The 24580-nt window shown below is 38.3% G+C and overlaps 1 protein-coding gene across 9 annotated transcripts in view; it reads left to right on the top strand.

The window, feature by feature from the left end:
* MYBPC1 (myosin binding protein C1) overlaps positions 1 to 23923 on the top strand; it is a 92203-nt gene extending 68280 nt beyond the window's left edge. For all 9 annotated transcript variants that reach the window (XM_087449034.1, XM_087449038.1, XM_087449035.1 and 6 more), the window contains 10 exons: positions 294 to 482; positions 1353 to 1487; positions 5794 to 5961; positions 9437 to 9525; positions 11137 to 11332; positions 13593 to 13732; positions 16429 to 16588; positions 17266 to 17402; positions 19031 to 19217; positions 23648 to 23923. In XM_087449034.1, coding sequence (XP_087305160.1) covers positions 294 to 482; positions 1353 to 1487; positions 5794 to 5961; positions 9437 to 9525; positions 11137 to 11332; positions 13593 to 13732; positions 16429 to 16588; positions 17266 to 17402; positions 19031 to 19217; positions 23648 to 23748 — 1502 coding nt within the window. In that variant the 3' untranslated portion in view covers positions 23749 to 23923. The remainder of the gene's footprint in view (positions 1 to 293; positions 483 to 1352; positions 1488 to 5793; positions 5962 to 9436; positions 9526 to 11136; positions 11333 to 13592; positions 13733 to 16428; positions 16589 to 17265; positions 17403 to 19030; positions 19218 to 23647) is intronic.
* Positions 23924 to 24580: the final 657 nt, after the last annotated feature.

Genomic DNA, 24580 nt, shown 5'->3' with positions numbered 1-24580 from the left:
GTTGCTATGGCCTACATATCTGTCATCTGTTTTTCTCTCTTTTCTTCCTAGTACAATTTTAATTTTTTCTAGTCCTGTTATTTTTATCTATATACTATGATGTTAATATTTGTATTCTCTATAATGTCTCTCAAACAACTGATGGAATAAGGTGGGTTAAAAATACATACATACATGACTTGTTCACTTAGAGGCCTGAGAATATGGGAAATTTTAAGATCTTCTAATATCTGACAAAGTTTAATTTTGGAGACCAAGGGAAAACCTCAGTTTCCATTTTGTGTCACCTGCAGGATACTTTATTGAAAGGAAAAAGAAACAAAGCTCCAGGTGGATGAGGCTGAATTTTGATCTCTGCAAAGAAACGACTTTCGAGCCCAAAAAGATGATTGAAGGCGTGGCCTATGAGGTCCGCATCTTTGCGGTCAATGCCATTGGCATCTCCAAGCCCAGTATGCCCTCCAGGCCTTTTGTTCCTTTGGGTGAGTCAAGAGAGCTATGTCTTTGTCATGGGAATCATTGCCCCAGGCTGTGACTGCTTCCTTCTGACTTCTAACTGGAGCAGACCTGGAGGCTTAGAGTGGTGGGTGAACAGGAGGTTGGAGTTGGTTAGGGGCAATTTTCTGTCTAAGAAATTAAAAAACAACTTTGGTAGAGTTGAATGTCTTCATAATGTAGGCCCCGGAATTCATTACCAGAATTCCAGTGACAGCTGTGGGTGGCTCTGGGTGCTGCTCCCCCTGAAAACATGTAGCTGAGCCCATTGACAAATGACCACTCTCCATTTGTCCGGAAGGTATCACTCAGGACCTTGGTGTCAACACCGTAACTAAAACAAATTGAGATCCTTCAACAAAGCACAGTTGAAAACTAGTCTCTTTGCTTTACAATCACGCCTTAAATGTTATCTCCTGAACCAAAAAGCCATTTCAATAAAGGCAAAGAAGCAGAAGATAAGATATCTCCACTATTTTATAGCAGTGAAGTTTTTTTTTTCAGTAAAAAGAAGATTTAGTACAAGAGTTTGTCCTTTAAAATTAGAGTTATGAGAAATTTACTTAGATCATTAAATCCCAAATTTTGACTTTTTTCAACTGCTTTGGGCCTGCCAGCCTCCCACACCAATCTTCCAAATTGGAGAGAAAGGGTGGCAGCATTTCTAAAATTTTCTATGTCTAGCAGATCTTTGCCTTACACACAGCATAGGCTCAAGGAGTCTTCACTGAATTTTATTAAGACATGGAGCTTTTGTGTATGTTTTTATTTGTATCACGGTTCCTTTTATCACAGCTCCTGTGCCATAACTCTGTAGTTACTAATTTCTTCTTTTTCTGTCTCTTTTATCTTTGAAGCTGTAACCAGCCCTCCAACTCTCCTGGCTGTTGACTCCGTAACTGACACCACTGTCACAATGAAGTGGCGGCCCCCTGACCAGATTGGTGCTGCAGGTTTAGATGGCTATGTGCTAGAGTATTGCTATGAAGGAAGTAAGTACAACTCATAGTTAAAATGAATACCATCATCAATAGGTGAGACATGCTCCCCTTTCTTTTGTTTCTCTTTCTTGGGTACCCATCTCCAGCCTACTGAAAATCACAACAAGCCAAAGGTCATCCTTCTAAAATGTATAAAAATTTAGCCCTTCTTTGGTACTTGATGCTATAAATTGAGATCTCAAAAATATCCTGGCTAGGCTGCCAGATCGGGCAACATGATTGATTTAAGACATAGGAGGAAGGGGCTGTGCCTTCAGGGACTTTCACTTCTTGAATTGGTGGAATTAAATTGTACCAAGGCAAAATAAAAGTCTAGTTAGGATGAAGCGAGTTGGAAATTCTATACTCTATACTGAGCAGAGGTCAGCTATCAAAAGAGCTGCCTGTTTCTGGGTAAGAATGAGAGACTGCTTACAGTCATGCGCCACATAATGACATTTCAGTCAATGACAGACTGCATATATGACGGTGGTTCCGTAAGATGAGTACCATACAGCCTGGGAGTGTAGTAGGCTATACCATCTAGCTTTGTGTAAGTACACACTATGATGTTTGCACAACGATGAATCGCCTAACGATGCATTCTCAGAACATATCTCTTTCATTAAGCGACACATGACCTGTATTTGGTTATCCGGTGATCATCTCCTGCCTTCTTAAAGTGAAAAAAAGAAGAATTAAGGATAACTTTCAGTGTTTAAAGGAAGCAGCATTAACACCCATGTGGTATAATAAATAGGTTCAACGTGTGGCAGTAACTTGTCTCAGGGCTCGGGTATATAAAAATTTAATCGCTTAAATTTAGGAGGGAAAGAGATACAGGGGAAAAAAATCACCGATAGAAATAATAGAAAAAGAGAAAATGACACAAGAAAGTATGGGCTAGAGTGTACGTAAAAACAAAAAAGATGTGAAATACACTGAGAGCCTCTTGTGTTTTTGATTTCCTACTGGTTGTGATTTGAAAATGCGTGAATAAAACCGCCCCAGCTCTGGACTCAGGCTCCATTCTAGATAATGGTGGTAAACAATCCACCAGGAAAGCTTGTTCGTCCACACATAATAGGGCAAGACTTAGCTTCTAAGAAAACTCTTTGGACCCCAAACGTTGACATGGATCTTACATGAAGGAAAGGGAGACTGCAGAGCACATTTGGAAAATCGAGAATGTGAACACAAATGCACCTTTCCAGGAGGAAAACCTCGATGGAGAAGAAACTTCTTATGAAGAGAAAACTGCTGAAAAAGAAATCCCAGGCCCCTGGATTGGGGCACCCCTGGAAATGACCATCTTTGGTTGGGAGGGAAGAAGAGGAGGGGGGAGTGAAGCATCCTGGTAACACTCAGTTCCATTTACATGCGCTCCACTCGCAGAGCACTATGCTTAATTTTTCCAGGGCTTAGTAAGCCACTAACCAAACCAATGGGAACAATATAAGAAAGTTCCCAGAGTTATCCCAGCATGGGAGGGGGACAGTGTTACTAATGCAACAGGTAAATTCTTGAGTGCTTCAGAATATGGTTTATTCCCATTCCTTTCCCCTCCCTCCCATTTCAAAAAATTATGAGCACTCTGCTTTGTTTTTCATATTGCCCAGATTTTCCCAATCTTAGATGTGATGTGGCTCTGACCACGAACCTTTTGTGTATGTATGAAACGGAGCAAATTCTTTACTCTTTTTCTTTCTGATAGGTTTAAAAAGTAAGAAGATACAGCAAAATGATAGATGGCTGTCATTTTGATGTTACCCACCTTAGATAAAATACAACGAAGTGTATTTTACATGATTTTGTGTGTGGTCTGTGTAGATACATATGTATATTTATATATACATATGTATATGTACACAGTCATTATTATGTATATATTTTGCCACATAACGTTTTGGAAATAGCTTTCTATGGAAGTTCTTTCATAACGTGTATATCTTTCTTCTTGCAGTCTTTTCTTCCATTCTTTATGTGTCTGCCCTAGTCTTCATTCTCTTTTAATGGCTGTTGTCCTTCAGACTAATTTTCTGTAGTGTTAATGCTTTTAGATATGTCAGGTTTTATTCTGTAAGAGAATTCTTTCTTTTATAAGATCGTGTGTTGGTTTTGACTTTGCCTTTCTCTTGTTTTGGGTTTTTTTTTTTTATTGCCTGCAGCATTTTACTCTTTGTTTTCTTTCTTCACTCTAGTTCCTTCTTTTCTTTCTTAAACATTCTCCTCATGTATTAAATAACTTTCATATTCCTTCCCCATCCCCCAGTCACTGTTCTCTTTCTTTCTGTTTCCCTCAAAGTGGTTCAAATGTGAAGGGATGATTTTTGTTCCCCTCTCATCTTGTTTCGTCCTGTTTTCTCTTGAAATTTTCTCCTTTACTAGTCTTCACTCTTTCATGCAAATTTCCCAGTCTCCTATTTTCACTTTCTCATCAGTTGTCTCTTGACTATGAAAATACCGACTCAGTAGCTCCCAAACCAACCATTGGCTTAAAGATGTATCTCTTTTCAAAGTCCTCAGTAATTTTTATCATCCACATGCCCTCCCAGCCACCAGGATATTCTGCTCCTTCTCCCTGATACTGCTAGAAGGGTTGGAATGAGAGAAGTTTCCGAGAGGAGGCCAATCCAGTCCTCACTGCCCTGCTCCTCTCCTGATACCTATAAAGTCATCATCCCAAACCAGTGGGGTATGCCCACGACCACCCTGTGAGCCAGCCATGTTCCCTCCACCCATGTGGAATGCAGGAACCCAGGCAGGCTCAATTAGTTTTCTTGACCCAGAGCTCATTGTCATGGCAACCAGGGGCTGCCTCCAGAGGTGCTGGATCAGTTTCCATTTCCATTGAGAACTTGAGCCCTGGTGAGCCAGGGCTGGCTTTATCACGAGTGCCCTTGCTCCCAGACTCAGACTCGTGAGCCCCATAGTGGGAGCACTGTGCTCCCTAGACCCTAGAGGACCCTCCCAGGCTGGGGAGACACAGGAGGAAGGGTAGACTGTTCCACTGTGTGCTGCTCCCCTGTGAAGTCCAGGACCTGCTCCTCCTTGCTCTTCGGGGTCTTGCTTTGTTCTTCTCTACCTCTTGTTCCCACAGCTGGAGGTGCCGCAGCCTCCCTTCTCCTCCTCTTCTCTGTGGCAGGTGCCTCAGGACAAAAGCCACAGTCCGAACAGAGCAGGCTGTGCCTCTCCTGAGGAACCACTCCCCCACCCCCCTAACATGTTTCGTCTCTTCCGTCACTGTTCTGAAGACAAATATCTTTGCATACTTTGCATACTTTACTAACAGAGAATGCTGACTACTGATATGATATTCTTCTGGTGTGAAAGTGGGTGTCTTTAATTAATTTTAATGACGGATTCTCAAAGGTACATCAGCAAAACAGTCTGATGAAAATGGGGAGGCTGCATATGATCTGCCAGGTAAAGTATTCTATGAAAGATCTCGAACTTTCTTACACTATGATAAAGTTTCTGGGGATGTTCCATGACCAAGCATGAAGTACACCCACTACCCACTCACAAAAAAGCCCTTTGGGATGGAAAGGGAAGGTGGACCGTGAGTTACGAATGTGCGAGCCAAGCGTTCATTTTTTTCCTATGGGCATAATGCATACAAACTTTTAGAAGCTGAAATATTTGTAAGCCCTGGATGCTGGGTTTAAATTACCTTGATGTTGTAGACAAAGCTGCCAAAAAAAAAACCTTAAAAAAATCAGAAATTTTTATTGAGGTGAAAGAATTGTGCCACTTCCTTACAAGGTCTTGGCTCCTGAGCTGTCTCTCCTCTTTGCCATGGATGTAAGTTTCTTTTCTTCATAAATCAGAGCGTGATGAGATTCCCTATGCTCATATTAGTGTCTCATAATAATAAGCCAGCCAAAATAAAACAAAGAGATTATATCTCTCATTCATAAGAATAACATTTTCCCGTTTTTTTGAACTTTAATGTACATAGACGGCTGAATATCTTCATTACATCCATCATCCATAAAACTGAATTGGAATAAAACTGTTGCAAAATTTTTGGAGACAGTTATTATTATTCAAGATACTCCAGTATCCTGAGGTTTTTTAGAAATAGCAGAATCCGATTATCCTTCTTCCTGTTCTTTATGTTAGCCATTCTCGGCCATTTTTCATTTAAATATGAAAAATGCCCACCCATATAGTCTGAATTCAGATCAAAGACATATTCTCTCAAATAATTTAATTATAAGTAAAATACTAATTTGGGGTCGACTGTACCAGTTAGGATGATTTCTTTCACTAAACACCATTCCTCCTCCTTTTTTTTTTCTTTCATGGATTTTAGGTGACAACTGGATAAAAGCAAACAAAGAGCTGATCGACAAGACCAAGTTCACCATCACAGATCTGCCAACAGATGCGAGGATCTTTGTGCGTGTGAAGGCCATGAACAAAGCCGGTGCCAGCGAGCCCAAGTACTATTCTCAGCCCATTCTCGTGAAGCAAATCATAGGTAGGTGGCAAGGCTTCCAAAATTTTGTCTCAATTTCACATTATTTGCTTTTATTTTTTTAACTCCTTTTTTCCCTCAAAACCTCCTATTTCACTGATGCTCTTTTGATATTTTATTAATTCCTCTTGGGAGTTAGAAGTGAACAAAATAGTTCTTTTCGGGCAGTGTGAGAGGTCAGCTCAGGGTTTATAGCTTGGTATGAGGACCAGTTAATTAACCTCACCAGGTTCCGTGAGTCAGCTCTGGCTGGGCTGCTATTCACTTTGGAGAGAGAGCGGGTGTGTGGAGGCAGTAGTGCAAACAATCCCTATAGCAGCAGCCCGGCTCAAAGGGGTCTGTTGTCTTTCACGACAAGATGAACACGTTATTTGCCCTTCCCAACGTCTGACATCTGCACTGATGATGGAAAAGTGATGGTGAGTAAAACGGCTGGTGCCTTAGCACAGATCAAGTCAGTACCACCAAACTATGCTATTTCTTCTCTTCCTCACCACCATGCCCTCGAAGTTAAAATAACAGGGCCAGGGGCAGGCCTGGTGGTGTAGTGGGTGAGTTTGCGCGCTCCACTTCCACGGCCCGGGGTTTGCAGGTTCGGATCCCAGGTGCAGACACATGCACCCGTTTATTAAGCCTATGCATCCCACATAGAAAGTAGAGGAAGATAGGCGTGGATGTTAGCCCGGGGCCAATCTTCCTCAGCAAAAAGAGGAGGGTTGGCAACAGATGTTAGCTCAGGGCCAAACTTCCTCACCAAAAAAAAAAAAAAATAACAGGGCCAGTTTTGCCTTGGAATGTTCTTGATGAAGCATAACAATTATTAATTTTATTAAACCTTGGTCCCCAAGTAGATGTTTTTCCTCTACTCTGTGTGACAGTGAAATGCAGAGCGTATATAAAGCTCTCATGCTGCAGGCTGTAGTACAATGCTTGTCTCTAGGAATAGTACTTGTCCACCTGACTCAGAGGCTGAACTAGTGACTTTTTTTCATGAAGTTCCATTTTTACTTGAAAAAGCGGCTTGATATTTGGCGGATATTTTTTAGGAAATGAATGGAGTGAGCCTGTCACTTCAGGGAAAACAGCTTACGATATTAGTTATCAATTTGTCAATGAAAAAAATTGAGCTTTCAAACAAAATTAAGAATTCTGGAAAACTTGTATCCACCACCATGGACTTGACAGCTCTCAACACTTAGAAACTTTTCTGATGAAATAGTTGGTGTTTTAACGAATGTAATTTTTTGATATAGGATAATGGAATGTGTCAACATTTGGAAGATCTGCATAATTCAGTGAAGCAATATTTTCTAAACGACCAATGCATGTTAAAAAGTCATGCCTGGGTAAATTGTACATTCAAAATGCAAGATAGACCAAAGGATGTTAACGGAACAGAGATTAAAAAGTTCATTGAAATGGTTTCAGATTCCACATTGCAGCTAATCTTTCAGAAACTACAGTTTATCATGTTTCAATGTAGAATCAAAGAGGAATAACCACAATTGTCTGAACAGTTTATTAAAATATTCCTCCTGTCTCTGTGAAGCCAGATTTTCTTCACATACTTCAACCAATATAACATATTGCAACAGATTAAAGGGAGAAACAAATATGAGATTCCAGCTATCCTCTATGAAGTCAGACATTAAAGGGATTTGCCGAAATATAAAATGCCATTCATATCGCTAATATTTTGTTAATGTAAAATATGGTTGTTTTCACTAATATGTTATGTTTTTATTTTTCCAATAAATAAGCAAATAAATATTTCAAAAATCCTCAGTTTTAATTTCTAACATGGTAAATATTGATAGATACAGCCCATATAAACAAACGCTTTTGGGGGCCTTTGATAATTTGTAAGAGTGTAATGGTATACTGAGACCAAAAAGTTTGATAATCGCTGCTCCGGGGGAAAGAACATTGGACTGGGAAGCTGGATATCTGGGTTCTGGACCACTTTCTGCCACAGACTCATGGTGTGGCTGCCTGAAACCTTTTGGGAGTGAGTTAGGGGATGGATAGATGTAAGAAAGCACGAAGCATGCACATTTTCTTAGTAGGTTCTGAAGACAGGCTATGTAAGTTGAATTCTGTTTCCATCATTTATTAGCTATGTGGCCTCAGGCAAGAGACTTGATCTTTCTAAGCCTTTAATCTCTTTATCTGCAAAATCAAGATAATAATAGTACTTACCACATCGGTGAGAATTGATTAAATTAATCCATGTTGCTTGCTTTATAGAGTGCTTGCCACATAATAAACCCTCAATATACATTAGCTTTTATTATGATGATGGTTTAGTTTGTTGGAAACTTGCTAAGTCTTCTTTTCCTCATACGTAAAGTTAGGGAGTTAGAGGATCTCCAAATTCTCTTCCAACCCCACCTTTCGGTCATCATCATCATCATCATCATCACCACCTCCTAAAGTTTCTTGAGCACTTAGCTATTTTCAGCCATTATGCTAAATGCTTTACATGGATGACTGTATTTAGTCTTCACAACAATCCTGTAAATTAGATGCTCTTATCATCCTGATTTTATAGGAGACTGAGACCAGATCAACTGTCTGATCTAGGACTAAAACCTAGATCTCTCTGACTCTGAAGTCCATGCTTCTAAGCAGAGCATAGGCACCGAGGCTGAGTCCAGGTTCTAATTCTGGTTGTGCCACCTTGGGCAAGTTACTTAACCTCCTATGCTTCAGTTTCTTTATCATAAAATAAAAAGAGTACCTATCCTATAAGGTGGCTGTGAGGTTTAAATTAATCCCTTCATGAAAAGCATTTTAGCCCAGTGTCTGTCACATGCTACACACTCAGATGATGAGATCTGCTTCATCCCTGTGAGCCATGAGACTTTGACTCTCTGTTCCTGATGAGTTTGCAACAACACGTTCTAGTATCTTTGTGGTGTTTGATTAATGAACATTAATATACAGTGGGCTAGAACTGCCTGTTACGTACTTTACCATAGCCACACAGGGAGAAAGTTACTATCGAATTCCAACAGAATTACATAAATAGCAAGTGCTAGGTGCTCAAAATTTTTTGCTTAAGAAAGAATGAGCAGTCCTACAGCTAATGTGATGCCTGTAGATCTTTTATGGAATGTTCATTGGAGAATATACTCTCTGTTAGAAACTATGAAAAATATGTATTAGGTCCTAAGAGAAAATTTGGTGTGTTTTTCTAGAAAGTTGCTTTAGGTTTATAATGACAATAAAAATAAGAAGTTACAGTAAAATCAAGAAGATCAAGGATAAATTTTGAGGTAGACCATTAAAACATCTCTACTTGAAAACATTTGGAACCAAAGTTACTGTATATAATCTGTTAGAGGCACATCTAAGATTTTACTGCAGAGACATGAGCACAAGGATACCCCATTGAGCATCATACCAAGGTGCTTATGTAAGGCTGTTTCCAGTGTGCCATACTGATTGCAAATTATGCTGTTCTACTCTCACTCAGAGCCTCCAAAGATTCGCATCCCAAGGCACCTGAAGCAAACCTATATCCGCAGAGTTGGAGAAGCTGTCAATCTGGTTATACCTTTCCAGGTAATCATTCAGGGGTTGCTCATTTTCTCTTTCCGGCACTGGGGTGTTTGAGAAGTAGAGGGAGGTACGCTAGTATTTAAGTTCATCATGATTCAGGATTTCCTCCGAGGGAGAATAGGTAAATAATGGAATAGATCTGGGGACTGATTAAACAATCTGCTGCTATAGAAGTAGAGAAATCTATGAAAGTGTAACAGATTTTTCTTCTGCATGAAGCAAATGAGATCTAGTCTTGTTTGAAGCTCAGGGATTATGGTGGGGCAGAGAGGAAACATCGAGGAGATACCAAAACAAGAAATGCTTTAAGATTCTTTCTCGTCTTATAAATCTGTAAAACTGATCTTCATTTTAACTGAAGTTCTCCGTGTAACATTCAGGAAAATAACATGTGCTTCCCACAATTACCCAAACCAAACTAAATTCCAATAAGAGGGATAGCTGAAATTTGTAATCTTGATGCCACTAACTGAAATATGTGAACATGGTTAAATCATTGCTCTAGTAAAAGGAATGTATTATTCCCAAGATTAACCAGGTTTCACCTACGTTAATTAGTTTTGCTCTCATACACACACACACACACACACACACACACACACACTGCACCACCACTCACTCATCTGACTTCTCTTATGCCTCTAGACAGCGCTGTTCAATTGAACTGTCTGCAATGATGGAAATGTTCTATATATGCGCTGTCCAATGTGGTAGCCATGAGCCAACTGTGGCTACTGAGTACTTGAAATGTGCAACTAGGAACTAGTGTGACTGAGGAAATGAGATTTTAATTTTCCTTAATTTTAATTAATTTTAGTTTAAATAGCCACATGTAGCTTGTGGCTGTTATACTATACAGCATGGCCTTAGAATTAGAATTTAGGTCCCTGCACACATTTGAACACACACACACACACACACACACACATATAGTGCATTCAAACCCAGGGTCCCATGAAATCCAAGCTAAAGAGACAACCAATTCAGGCCATCCTCATTGCACTCTGGGCCCAAGCCTTAGAAGAAGCAGTTATCTTCTGCATATACAGTGTGTGAAATCAGAATGAAATCCAAGGAGGACGCCAATGTGAACACAGCAGAGGAGGAAGGAAATGGCTTGCTAAAGTTCCTCCAACTTCTCTCCTCTCACAGTCTCAAATAAAACCAGGAGTTGGGACAAGGCAGGCACTCAGGACCCAGCCTCAGCCCTGGACTGGGGCTACTGAATCAGCCCTGCAGTTTCCGCCTCATGTCTACCACCAGGGCTAGTCCCAGTGCCCCGATCTTGGGGCTCTGTGTATTCAGCTTCTGTCACTGAGTCTGGAGAGGAAAGAGCGTGAGAACAGGGACCTCATAGATGTGGCATCCCAGGGGCTGCTCAGCCGCCAGGAAGTGGTGATGAGACTAGAGTGTCGTGTTGGTATATTTGTGTAACTTCTAGAGTTCTCATAGACATTCTCTCATTTGAAATGAGAAATGTGGTCACCCACCACAGACTGTTTCCAGCCTTGCCTAGAATGGGGTAAACCACTGTCATTTTTTGTAATGCTGAAAAAAAATCTTCACACAATCTGATTTCCCTCCCCCTCTGCTTTTTCTGTCTGTCTTTTTTAGGGAAAACCAAAACCAGAATTAACTTGGAAGAAGGATGGTGCAGAAATTGATAAGAATCAAATAAACATTCGCAACTCTGAGACTGATACCATCATATTTATCAGAAAAGCGGAGAGAAGCCACTCTGGAAAATACGATCTGCAAGTCAAAGTGGAAAAATTCATGGAAACCGCATCAATCGATATCCAGATCATTGGTAGGTTTGGAAGAAGGAACTAGAATGTTCTTTCAAAGCAGTATTTGGACTAATTGTCCTTGTCACTAAGGCAAGAGTAAGAATTTTTGTTAGGCAGGCTCTACACAAAATTCTTTTTTTTAGAATTTTTTTTTAAATAGATAAATTAGTAAGATTTGTTAGCATTTCAAAATAATTTTTCACTGACTAAAAGAAGTCATCATGGAAGACTTAGGGCATATATATTAAAAAAAATTAATGTGTGTACTTTTTAGTGAAAACCATCTGTACTGCTTTACAATCCAGTTCTCTCTTACTCTGTTTCTCAACTCTTTGATGATAAAACTATTCCTATATTGAATTCTTGCATAAAAAATATTATAGAGTCTCAATATAATTTAAGATATTTCTTACTACACCTAAAATTTTCTAATAATAAAGTTTTAGTGGAGAAAGAAAAATTTTTATTATATATAAGGAAGATGTACCTACACAAAGCTAAACAATTAAACACTGAATTGGTTGATCCTGCAGGGCTAGTTAGATACTTGCCTGCTCAAATAAGGTTAGTTCTTACTTCTGTCTGGAGTTAGTGGAATAGAGGGAGGCTCTCTTACAGATGGACTTCATTCACTTGAGCTGTTCTATAACTTTCGCAATGTCAAGAAATAAATTTAAGAGCAGAGCTAGAAGTCTTGTCTCCAATCATTTTTATTACTATATTTCAGCAAATTTGCTAAAACTAGAGGTTCTCTAACGGAAGGAGCGACTTCCTGTGGCAAGCCTTCACTTGGGTGAAAGTTCATGTCCTTTAAGCACTCTTTTCGAATTGGCTAAATCTTCTTGATTTTTGTTAAATTGAGGGGAGTGTCAAGGCCACTCTGTGCGCTTGGATCTGGCTGGCTCCATTCAATGGAACCCCCGGTGGTAAGGTCTGGAAAAGCACTGACTCCCGTAACACAGGGAGGGACATTTTTTTTTTCCTACTTTGCCATGTAATTACTTTATCAGGTAGTTATAAGTGCCTAGCGCATCACTTGCACACCCAGAGTGCTCAATAAATAGTGACAATTATTATTTTGTTATTTTATTAGTCCCAAGTTTATGTATCTGCCATGACTGTAAAAATCTAGCAATGCCATTTACTGTTAGGGAGCAAGTGTTTGAAAAGTCAACATGAACTTTGAAGACAAAGTGGATTTGGGGTGCACCTGGGAAGTTGAACTGAGGAAAGACAGGCAGTGGTGAAAACAGGAGCTAGAAAACTGTGCTTATAGACACTCACTGTTGGTAATTGTGGAAAGAAAGGGAGGATTATCACAGTGGTTTCCCCCACTGAGTCCATGAAGACTGCTGGTTAAATCTCCTTTGAAAGAGAGAACAACATTACCAGAAAGCACACTGGAGTTTGCTTTTTTCAGTCTGACATTTCCTATAGAAATAATTATAATTGCATTTTAACACCTGAAAAATATTTCAGGGCAGAAAGAGGGATGATTACAGTGAGAAGTATAGTAGATGTGAAATTTCTCTGAAAAAATTAAGAAATACTGTGCAAATATATAATATGATTTTGTCCTTCCTTGCACCTCTCTGCATGATTTTTTGGGGGGGGCTCCCGATCAAGACTTAGTTTTCTTGACTCTTTGGCCTTCCTGAACGTTACTGCAATTTACTGGAAGGTCAGAGTTCACAAAAATTCATGTGGTGCAGAAAGTAAAGTGAGGAAAGACTTTATTTCCTCATTAATGTATTTTACTTACATAAAGTGGAAACACTTGATAAACACAAATAAATCTTGGAGGGAGAGTTGGCAGAGTGGTAAAAAACAGTTTTCCTCACTCCCATTAAAGGTGCCTTTTGGGTACAACAGAGGAACCCACTCACCAGCTGTGGGCCTCAGTGCCTCTCACCAAAAGCAGGAGCTCTCAGCCCAGGTGGGCTCTAAGATTTCAAGTCCAGTGTCAGCTTACAATTCCCATTAGGCAGGGTAGCCTGGTGAATCATTGCCATAGACTGTCCCTGGAGGCAGGGTTAATGAGGTTTGAAGTTTTGTTTAAATTTTCTTTTCAAAATCCTTTTCTTTCCACAAAGGTGAAAGTCAAGAGATTCCAGATAAGCTTAGCTGGACTGCATTCCAATTCTCTGAATTTTAAGAATGGTAAAAGAAATGTGGGTAGAAATGCAGGGAGGGAAGAGCATTTTTAAATATCCTCCTGTACCAAGGTATAGGGTGGGAGGGAAAGTGACCTCACAGTGATGCCATGAATTCATCCTACAGACCGTCCGGGTCCGCCCCAAGTGGTGAAGATTGAAGACGTCTGGGGAGAGAATGTTGCTTTATCATGGGCACCACCAAAGGATGATGGAAATGCTGCCATTACAGGGTACACGATCCAGAAGGCTGACAAGAAGAGCATGGTAAGGTGTGGCTTTCTCAGTCCAGCAGCAGCAAAATCACATTTATTCAGAGGTAAAGGGGAAGGCATGAGGTCCTCTCTGGTGAGGCCCCCATGGGGGGCTGTGGAGACGTGATGGGGTGTAGCGAAAAGGGTAAGGCCTTTGGAGCCACAGAGAGTTGAACTGGAATCCCAGCATTGCCACTTAAGACCACATGTACATGCGCAGTCACTTAACCTCTTTGATCTCCATTTTCCTTATCTTTAATATAGGGAGACAAATACTTACTTTGCTTATCGTGAAGCTAAAACTATATAAAGCAGCTGGTGCAATGCTCAATGGAATTCAAAAAATTCACTTCTTCAACAAATATTTACTCACTCTGAATTCTGACTCAGATTTACACCCATGCAACTCTTTATCTTTGTAAAATGAATGTTGGATAGCGTGGACAAAAAGAGCCAATTATAAAAGAAAGATTCTAAAGGGAACAGCATGTGCAAGGGTCCTGGAGGGAAAGAGCTCACGGTGTTCAAGAAGCAACCCGGTTAGAGTATGAATTATTATTACCTGTATTGTATAGATGAAGAAACTGAGGCTCAGAAACGATAAATGACTTGCTGGAGATAACCAGATTTTAAATCTAAAAGTCTAGGTCTTTCTGAGTTAGAATCCATCCACTATACCCTACTGCTGCCCTAACTGGAAGTGAATGAATGAATAAAGGAGTCTTTGGACACACAATGGCATGGAGTCATTTTTCATTCTCATAGGAAGAGTGAAACATCATACTGAATGATATTGATAGAAAGTCTCTAGGCATTTACCCTAGTAGATCTCAGTAAGAACTTAGGTTATGAAGTTACGTCGGATTAATAGAAGAAGGGGAGAGTGTTGGAAAGGGCAGTCTAACTAATAGGAATGGATTTCAAACCTCTCCTTTCCATAAACTGTTTCTAGCATGTGTTTTTTTTTTTTTCCCTGGATGGGTGTTATATGACAAAATAAGATTTGGCATTTAAAGCAACATTTTTCAGCTAAACCTGGACAGCTCAAGAGGTAGATCAATGCATGACTTTGCAAGAAAAGTATCTGAACATCTTGGATTTCCTTAGCAATGAGAGCTCTTCTTTGGAGCTTGGCCCAGATACTGGCAATGAATCCAGGGTACCATGGTTCCTATAGAGAGCCCCTCAGGCGGCAACCCCATTCTTCCACCCCCAGCATACTTGCCCAACATTTGTCTTCTTAGATATCCAGTCAAGTCCAGGTGACCCAGGACTTTCCTGCTGCTTCATGTGACTGAGGTCTGCCTGACGGGGGAATAATCCCCAATCCCTGCACCCCTGTATTTCTGTTGCATTTCAGCAGGGGCAGACCAATAGAACAGAAGGTACTCACTCTGCCCAGTGCACTTCCCAAGAGATCACCAGGCCATTGTCTCATTGTAGCTACAGATGCTTTTCTTCACTTGAATTCCTATACCCATTCATATCTTCCATAAACATTGTTTTCATTACATGTGCCAACATGTTCGTTTATTCATTCATTTACTATGTGTTGAGCACTGTTCTAGCTGCTGGATTAAAAAAAAAAAAAAAAAAAACAAGACGGCTCCTGCTCTTGGACCACTACAGCCTAGTGCTGTAGAAGAAAGATGTAAAACCAAATGATAAAACAATATAATAATTGTTGGAATAAAGGTTTGCATAAGGTGCTTTGGGAATAAAGGAGGGCATAACTACCTTTGTCTGGTGTCTTAACAATATCCAAAATATAGAGATTATGATGACCCCTAAAACTTGCAAGGAAAATCCTTTTCCTTTATAAACTTATTGCCAGCAAATGTATTTTCTCAATTAGTGGTATAAAATATGTCATACGTGTGGTTTTCTACTGGTTGCAAGATAAACTTTGAAACCATGTATTTCTTGGTATGGTGAGGAAAAAATTGAAAAAAGTTAATATAGCTTTAGCTTCTCATTCATTCATTTATTCAAGTGTTCAATAAACAGTTATTTTGTGTGCAGTACCTACCCTGTGCCAGGTGCAGCAATAAGCACAGGGGATACAAGAGTGAGGTAAAAAGTCCATTTTTACCATCATGGTGTGTCCTTTCCAGTGCGGGAGGTAGAGAGTAAACATAGAAAATAGTAAATATATAATTTAAGGTAGCAAATGCTGTGAAGAAAAGTTAACCAGGGTAAGGTGACCAACGTGGTGGGGATGGAGTCGTTGGAGGGTGGACAGTTAGGAAGGAGGTGCTACCTGAGCAAAGACCTGAAAAAAACCTAAGTTAATAATATTAGGCAAACTTATTGGACAAGATTAATTTTTCTCTAGTGATTTAGTTTCATCTCTTCCTCAGAATAGATAAGTTGGCACTACAATTTTATAATTATACTTTGTTGTACAAAAGATAGACAGGTAGGTAGACAGATGATAGACACTGTACAGTTATGAAGACATATAAAGGTAGTAATTGACGTCTAGGGTATATGAATCTAATGTGTAAATGAAGATTAAATTACATAATCAAGTGAAAATCAATTATAAAGTACTAAACAAATTAAATGTACATTGTTATTACTCTCAGTACAAAAATTAGTGCTATTTTTCTTTTAGTTAATGAAACATCCATATTATTTATTCTAAACCAGTGGAACAGTTGTGTAGTTTTAGATGATTTTCCTCAAATTATTATTTTTTTCTTTCAGGAATGGTTCACTGTCATTGAGCATTATCACCGAACCAGTGCCACCATTTCTGAACTGGTCATCGGAAACGAATATTACTTCCGGGTCTTTGCTGAAAACATGTGCGGCCTCAGTGAGGATGCAACGATGACTAAAGAGAGCGCCGTGATTGCCAAGGACGGTGAGTAGGAAGCAGACTGGACATTTGGAAACCTTGGTTTTCAATGACTAGACAGAGAAGACTAAGAGAAGAAGAAATGTAATGAAAGGGAAAAAGAAAATGATAAATTCACATTTTTAAATTATGGTAAAAATGTCCAAGTGAAATTTTAATTTTACAAGTAAAATTTTTAAGAAAAATTATATTATTATTGCATTTTTAAAAATACAAACTTTAATTCTGGGCAGTGGGTCTGTAAATGGCTAAAATGACAGGAATAGGAAAAAGTAGACATTTGCTTCTTGAGCCTGGGTTACTTATTCTCGGACATCTTCCATGGAGCTACACATGAGCCCCACTCTGCAAGGAAAGGGAAAGCTGAATCCCGCCCCTATCATTTCATGTCCTCATTAACCGCTGTCCTTAAAGCTCTTCCTCATTGTTTTCACATTAGAGCACATTGCTGATCAAAATACTCAGACACCGAACTCTTCTCAAGATTTGTTCAGTTTCAGATGACCACTCTGGCTTTCTGCCCCCTGTGTGATTGGCTGTAGGTTTGTACCCTTCGGAATGAATGCCGTGTGGCTTTCACTCACGTTTTCACATGTTGCAGGGGAGTTTTAATCATGAGTAAATGATGCCAAGGAAAATATATTTTCAGGCCAATTTGTATATTTCTAATGCTTGTTTTTAAGGTAAAATCTACAAAAATCCAGTGTATGAAGACTTCGATTTCACAGAGGCGCCCATGTTTACCCAGCCTTTGGTTAACACTTATGCTGTAGCGGGTTACAATGCCACCCTGAACTGCAGTGTGAGAGGAAATCCTAAGGTACCATGGTTTTTTTTTATCACATTAAATTTGAGTTAATCTCACACTCCGTCTTTTATATTTGCCATGTTGTAATTATAAGTAATAATATAAACTAATCTTCTAGCTGCTATTTGTGTCTTTTTCTGGGATAGAAAGGGGTTCAGTGTGGTGCTGATGGATAATTAAGTACACTATCTAAATGTAGTAATAAAAAATGCTTATATTTCTTTACTAAGAGATAGTTTCTAAGGTAAAACCAAACCACCCATTTTTACAAAAACTAAGAGGTAAGGAGATGGAAATAATATTGTTTCACCTGAAAAATTAGGTGATAATATTGATTCATCAAGTTTTCTGAACTAGATTAAAGCAAATAATGATGATATAATGCAAGGAAAAATTCAAAATGCGCTGTGATAAGGGTGCAGAGTACCAGGAAGGGAAAAATCACATTTGATTGAAGAGATTTAGAAAGGTTTTTTTAAAATACAAGCTTTTGAAAAGAACAACAAATTAATGAATGTTGCCCATTGAGATATCTATTTCTGGGTGGCACTGAGGGAAAGTGCCCTAGAATTTGGAAAAATTGCAAACAGTAGTATTTTTCCTACATATACTATGAACAGAAATAAGGAAGAAAAGAGAGAAGCCAAACTGAGGATGGGAGGAAGATGCTGAATTCCTGTTTAGTTAGAAGTGATGCTGGTACATCCAGATGGGAATGACCAGTGGGCAGAGGAGAGGTTCACTGGAGCTTAGGAGAAAGGCCAGGGCTGGGACTCTCAGTTTAGGAGTCCCCAGGCACGGGGGGGCTACATTCCACCCCTTACAGCCGAAGCTCTAGGAAGGAATATCATCGAGGAAGGAGAGTAGTGTGCGAAAAGCCAAGGACCAAAGTATGAGCCTCAGTGAATGCTCTCATTTGAAAGGCAGAAGGAAGAAGATGACAGTATGAAAGAGACAGGGTCTGAGCAACGCAAAGTCATATAAGAGGTGGAAGTGAGAATGTGGAGGGTGTGTTTTTACCTAAGGAATGAGAAGACAATATGAGAAAAGAGTGGAGGGTCGACAATGTCAAATGTAGTTCAGAGGTCAAGCAGAATGGAGTCACCTTCCTGGGCAATAGGGTCACTACTGTTCTTGAATTATGTGGTTGGAGTAGATCCATTGGCACCTGATAACACATACAGATGTCAGAAGAGAGATTAAATGGTGAGGTGACATAAGCAGCCCATCATGGGTTAGAAAAGAATATCAGGAAAAGGAAGTAGAGAAAATCAGATGGTTATGACACCTTATGGGGATTCTCTGAAAAATGCCCAGCAATACACACTGTCTAGGATGAGTTAAGCTAATGGACCTGTAGATCAAATTTAAATGTAACTGAATCTGTTTGGGAAGATTACCCCAGAGCTGTCCTCTGAGCAAATCTGGCTTGCTTCTTCAGAACTGCTCATTGGCTTTCTTGCTAAGCATTAAGTAGAATTTTAATTTGAAAGAAACAGTGCTTCAGTAGGTGTGAATTCTTCTTAGATGTACTTTCTTTCTAAGCCATGCTTTAAAATTCTGTCACTGGCTTTGATGGTCAATTACTATGCTAAGTACCAGATATGTTTTGACCTAATTTACTTCAACCTTAACTTCAGCCCAAAATAACCTGGATGAAAAACAAAGTTGTTATTGTGGATGACCCAAGATACAGGATGTTCAGCAACCAAGGGGTCTGTACTCTGGAGATTAGAAAGCCCAGCCCCTATGACGGAGGCACTTACAGCTGCAAAGCAGTCAATGACCTTGGGACAGTGGAGATCGAATGCAAACTGGAGGTGAAAGGTATGACATCCAAGATCTTGTGTATAGACTAAAATGAAAGAAAATCATTTAGTTATTGTCCTTAATGCAAAATCCAAACTGCTTGCCAAAATATTCTGGGGTGGGGAAGGAAGTGGGGAGAAAATTCTGGGAGAGAGGACATTTTTACATTCTGCGTTCACTCTGATTCGTTGACGGCTACTTTATTATTTAAGTGGACATTTTTATCTCTTGCAATTCTTCTTAACTAAAGGAATATTTAATTTCAGTGGAATGCTAGTTTGTGCACAGCATGGCAAGAATGAATAAAGTCAAGGGGTTATTGCTTTGGTGCTATAGTGCATCTATAAATAGAAGCCTAGTGCAAAAACTCATCTAATGAAACTGCAATTAAGAAATTTACACTATTTTTAATGAGTTTACTATTTTGTGAAACTTCCAATATATATGTGGGTAAGTTTGCTAATTTAGTGTTTAATATTACACATATAGACTATAGTATACACATATTATAACCAGTTGCGTTTAAAATCTCACTAGAGAATTTCCATTTATAAGTATGCATGTTATTTATACTAGTTTTTAGAAGTGTTGCAACTAATGTAAACCAAGAAAACATATAAGGATTTATGTGGTAGAAAAGTCTCAGCATAACCTGTCATCTTAATCAATTTTAATATTAATTGGGTATAATTTTTATACTGAAGTTTTTTCTTGACAATCAAAACCTACTTTGGGACACCATTAAAACTCCTAAGCTGTCAGTCATCATTATGAAATAATAAGTGACATGATCCTAACATCTTTTCTCTTGTTATCTTATTGTGTTGTGTTGCCATTCTGTGATAACTGAAGTCTTTATTTTTCCTACCTCTCTATAATGAGGAAATTATGATCTAAAAGTGAAAAGGATAACTTTATGAATATCTGTTTTATAAAAAACATAGTAAGTGCTTAGGGTATTTATGTAAAAAAAAAAAGAGTTTTTTAGTCCTAAATTTAGAATAAATATAGTAGAGACACTTCTTGAAAAAAAAATTTTTCCTTTTATCACTTTTAAAAACCAGCATTCTTTCTCTTATGACTTCTGTTCCTCCTCAGGTAATACAGCAAAGCAGATTCATGAATGGCAGGAAAAACTTTTTAAAATTTTTTCCTCTCAAATGTAAAGCATATAATATTCTTAGAAAAGTTCAAACCTTACTATTGAGATAATGCTTGTAATTTAAATATTATTATTTTAGCTGTTTCTTAGCTTCAAATGCAGATTAAGGTCACAATTCCAAACATATGTGGTTTCTAAACTCCTAGCCTTATTAGTTCCAAGATATTGTTGGTACTTATGTTTCAACATCCAGAAAACAAACAAAAAAACCCAGTACCACTTCTGCGTGCTTTGAAAATAATTAGATGTTGCTAATGATGATTTCATAGATGGTTCAGCATTTGCGATCCTCCATACAAAGAAATAATGTTTTGCATATAGATGATATGTTCTTTATAGTAATTGTATAGTAAATTGTATAGTAATTGAGTTAAGTAATATAAATTGTGTTTTCTAGTACATAAGTTCCTAATAAGGTGTCAATTGTGATATATTGGTAAAAGCTTTTGGTCCTAAAAGTAAAGCCAAGATTGTTTATCATCAGATTGTTATCTGATAATAGGTGACTTGAATCAAGTTAAGCTGTGAAAAAAAATAAAGGTAAGAATGTCAACCGAGAATAAATAAATACTGGTACAAATATTCTAATTCTGCAGTGATTTATCAAGGAGTAAATACCCCTGGACAACCAGTCTTCCTGGAGGGGCAGCAACAGGTTTTTTAAAGTTGATATCCCACGATATTTCTTCTTTCCGTTCCATTCCTCTTACATGAAATAGCACTTTGCATGTAAAGCTTGACTTTCTCATTTGCTTTTAAATGTATTTCTTAGCAGCTCATGGCATACAATGTTTATGCCATGAACAAGGAAGGCCAAATTATTCAAGGATATTAAGTAATGTAGGAACTAAGTTTTCTCAGAAAACTAAGTACCGTACCGCAGGTCCCCATGAAGAAAGCCAGAAAGCTTACATTTGAAGATAACCTCATTTTTGACATAAGATTATCAAAAGTTGGGAATCAGTGATATTTCTTTAATATTTTCATTTTCAAATGTAGAGAGATATGTTGTTCTTCCTTGAAGATAGTTTCCAGTGTAGGTTCCTTAGATTCATGTTGAAATTCAGAAAACTGAACATTTTTAATTGCTAAGTTGTAGCAAAAGTGTTCTAGGCATTTTGGTGGGGAGAGGACATAAATAAAAATAGATCCAATATTTGCAAATTTTTATATTTCATATTTTCAGTGAAAAATTCTCCAGTAGACTATCTATAATCCATCTATCTGCTGGACATTTTAAATATTTTCATGGGACCAAAATTATTTCATATATTCATGAATTTAAAAGGAAAGAAAATTCTAGGCCCCATTACTAAACAGACTAAGTGATAAATGAGTCCTATTGTATACATATGATTCACCCCCATTTGGAAGAGTGAATTAACAAATTCTTTGGGGCTGGGTTAGCGACTAGTTGTAAACTTTAATGACGTAGATTTATGCCTGAGTTTACAATATTTGCTCTCTGAATTCCCAGAGATAATGTCCGCTTTCAAAAAAGGAAAGAATTAGGGCTCTTTCTTTAAAGTTTTGTAAATTACAGTTTCTAGCCTAAGTTTGTTTAAGCCTTGCGTTTATTTAGATCAGTCATATGTAATCAGTTAAGAATACAATATTATAGAATACACTAGTCTAATGTTTATATCTACTTGATAATTTTGCCTTTTAGAATTTCAACATATATATATGTACACTAATGCTTTGTCTATTGCCTATGTTTTTCTTTTGTTGAAAAACACTATATATATATGTTGTAGGGTTTTTTTTTTTCTTAAGCTAATGGTTTGGAAGCTCTTACCATAAATATTCACTGTACCATCAAATTTGCTTTGCCACCTATTCAGGCAAAGTGGTTGTGCGTATTAATAAATGTTTTACATATTAATGATCCTTTTGCAGTGACTGGATCCCTGCCCTTCATTCCATGTGCTTCTATTTTCCTACGTCTTTCACATGACTAAGGATTAATGAAATCACCTCATTATAATCGTGACCATAATTTCATCCAACAAATACTCAACTTTGGTTTTAGCACTTTATTAATGCTTACAACTTCTCTCTCTCTTTCTCTCTCTTTTCCTTAGTCGTAGCACAGTAAGGATTTTTGAATGTATATTATCATCTAAGGTAAGCTTTCATATGGTTTTGGCATATGAAGCTTATGACTGTCATAAGCCATACAAAGCCTGTGGTGTATGGCATGATTTTCATTATGTAATCCAATGAAAATAGACTATTTAAAATCTCTAACTTTGTAGTTTTAATTTGTATTTCAGTATCTTGAAATTAACAGCTAGTACTTATTCATCACAATCTCCTGTTGACATGAAGCAAGTTGTTGAATGCAGTAGAGCATGAATTAAGCATTTAATGTAGATGAAAATGAGTGATACTCAAGCATTCTGAACTCTTTGCATCAAGGAATGGACATGTACATAAATGGCATCATTTCTACCAATATGTGACTTGAATTTTTTTTTTAAAAAAAGGAGAATGACTTTCCCAAATTTGCATTAAAGAAGTTTTAAGAATGTTCAAATGGCATGCTGTTTTTGTCTGGACGTGAATTTATTAGCAAGTAGTGAAACACTTCTCTAAAGGACCATGAATTTTTATAGTTTCATGGGTTCTCTTGTGAAGGGTACTTGTACTTTTTAAATGTAATTCAGAAACACAGAAGGTAAGTATGAAATAATTGTAGGTGTTTCTCTCACCTTTAGAAGGTATTGGACAGGTTTTACTATTTTTAACAAAATATTTCCAATTTTTGCACTTTTTGACAGTGTATAAATAGCCAAAGTTAAAGGAGTAGTCCTTTTTTCTTCTCCAATGTGCTTGAATTGGAACGCTTTGTGCTTAATTAAAAAGAACGTTAATGAACTGGAAACAGTTCTTCCCGCTGATTCATAACATGGTATGCATTTATTCTGCCATTCACTCAGAACACTTGAATCTTCTATAGAGGAATCCCAAAACCTCAAAGTATTGCTCAAAGAGCAATAAATACTTTCCAACCAGTTAGGAATTTAAACTAAGATTGAATAATCATAGGGAACAAAAAACTGCTATGGGTCTGCGGGGAACTTGCTTTTCCTTCTGGATGCCAAGTGCTTTAAATTCTAAATGTACTAAACTCAAGAGATTTCCAAGTAGGGACTGAATGAATCTTTGTAACTAACCGGAACACAATTAGTCACATTTCCAGGCAGCTAGTCAGGAAATATTATTTCAACGATTTTTCACGTAGATGTTCTTGACTTTGCCTTTTCCTTTGTGTCCTCTCTAGGTGGCCTTTCCTTCTGCAGGCTCCTCTTGCAAGGCGTGCCTCCTAACATAATTGATTCATATTTGCGAGACGTGCACTCAAGCAATCCTGAGGAATACTAAGGGCCTGGGCACAGCCTCTCTGCGCTCCACTGCTTTGAAATCTGGTTGCAATGAGAAAGCATTTTCTGTTTTTCCACCAGGCACCCAAGTGTGGTCATTTTCTTTCCTCCTAATGTTGAAGAGAAAAAAATGTTTGCACGGATTGCTTAATTAAAAATTGCAAACAAAAATCTCATTTGAAGTCAGCATTTTGGTCTTTATTGTCTGTGCTTGGGCACTGTACTTTACAAAAAAGCAAGCTATAGAATAAGAAAAAGCAGTTATTTTTAGTTTAAAATAGTGGGCTGTAAATGCTTTTTTTCTTCCCCCAGAGTAAAACATATAGTACAATACACCATGTAGGATCTTGAAAACCTATCTTTCTCTGGATCTAATGGATTTTTCTAAGCAAAACAGAGTTGTTTATTTCCCAGAGCCCTGCTCAACACCAGTGGCTCTATGCCCTTTTTCCCATTTGAATTCACTAAAAGACTTCTTAAAGTCTTTCAGACAAGTTTTCTCAACAGAAGAGAAAATGTATTCAGTAAATGGCACAATAAATCTGAAGTGTTTATGATGAAATGACACGGGCTTCATTTGTGTTTTTGGGGTTGTGTGATCAGACAGAACTGAAAACAAAAGCCTGGGACTCAGGATGCCGCCAAACTCAGGCCTGACCCCCACTGTGCCTCTGGCATGGCATCCTGGCCAGCTCCACCAGAGCTCCTGCCAAGTCAGCTAGTCATAGGGATGGAGAGCTGTCGCAGACTCCAGAGCAGTTACAGATTTAGGGTTTGCTGATGGCATCCATCCAAATTGATGGAAACCTTCTTTAAAAATCTAGAAGCTGAGA

Source organism: Ceratotherium simum, chromosome 25 (assembly GCF_057802395.1).
Source record: "Ceratotherium simum simum isolate JZ-2026a chromosome 25, ASM5780239v1, whole genome shotgun sequence".
NCBI classification, from domain to species: Eukaryota; Metazoa; Chordata; class Mammalia; order Perissodactyla; family Rhinocerotidae; genus Ceratotherium; species Ceratotherium simum.
The sequence above is the reverse complement of the archived record's forward strand: the minus strand, read 5'-3'. Positions and strand labels throughout refer to the sequence as shown.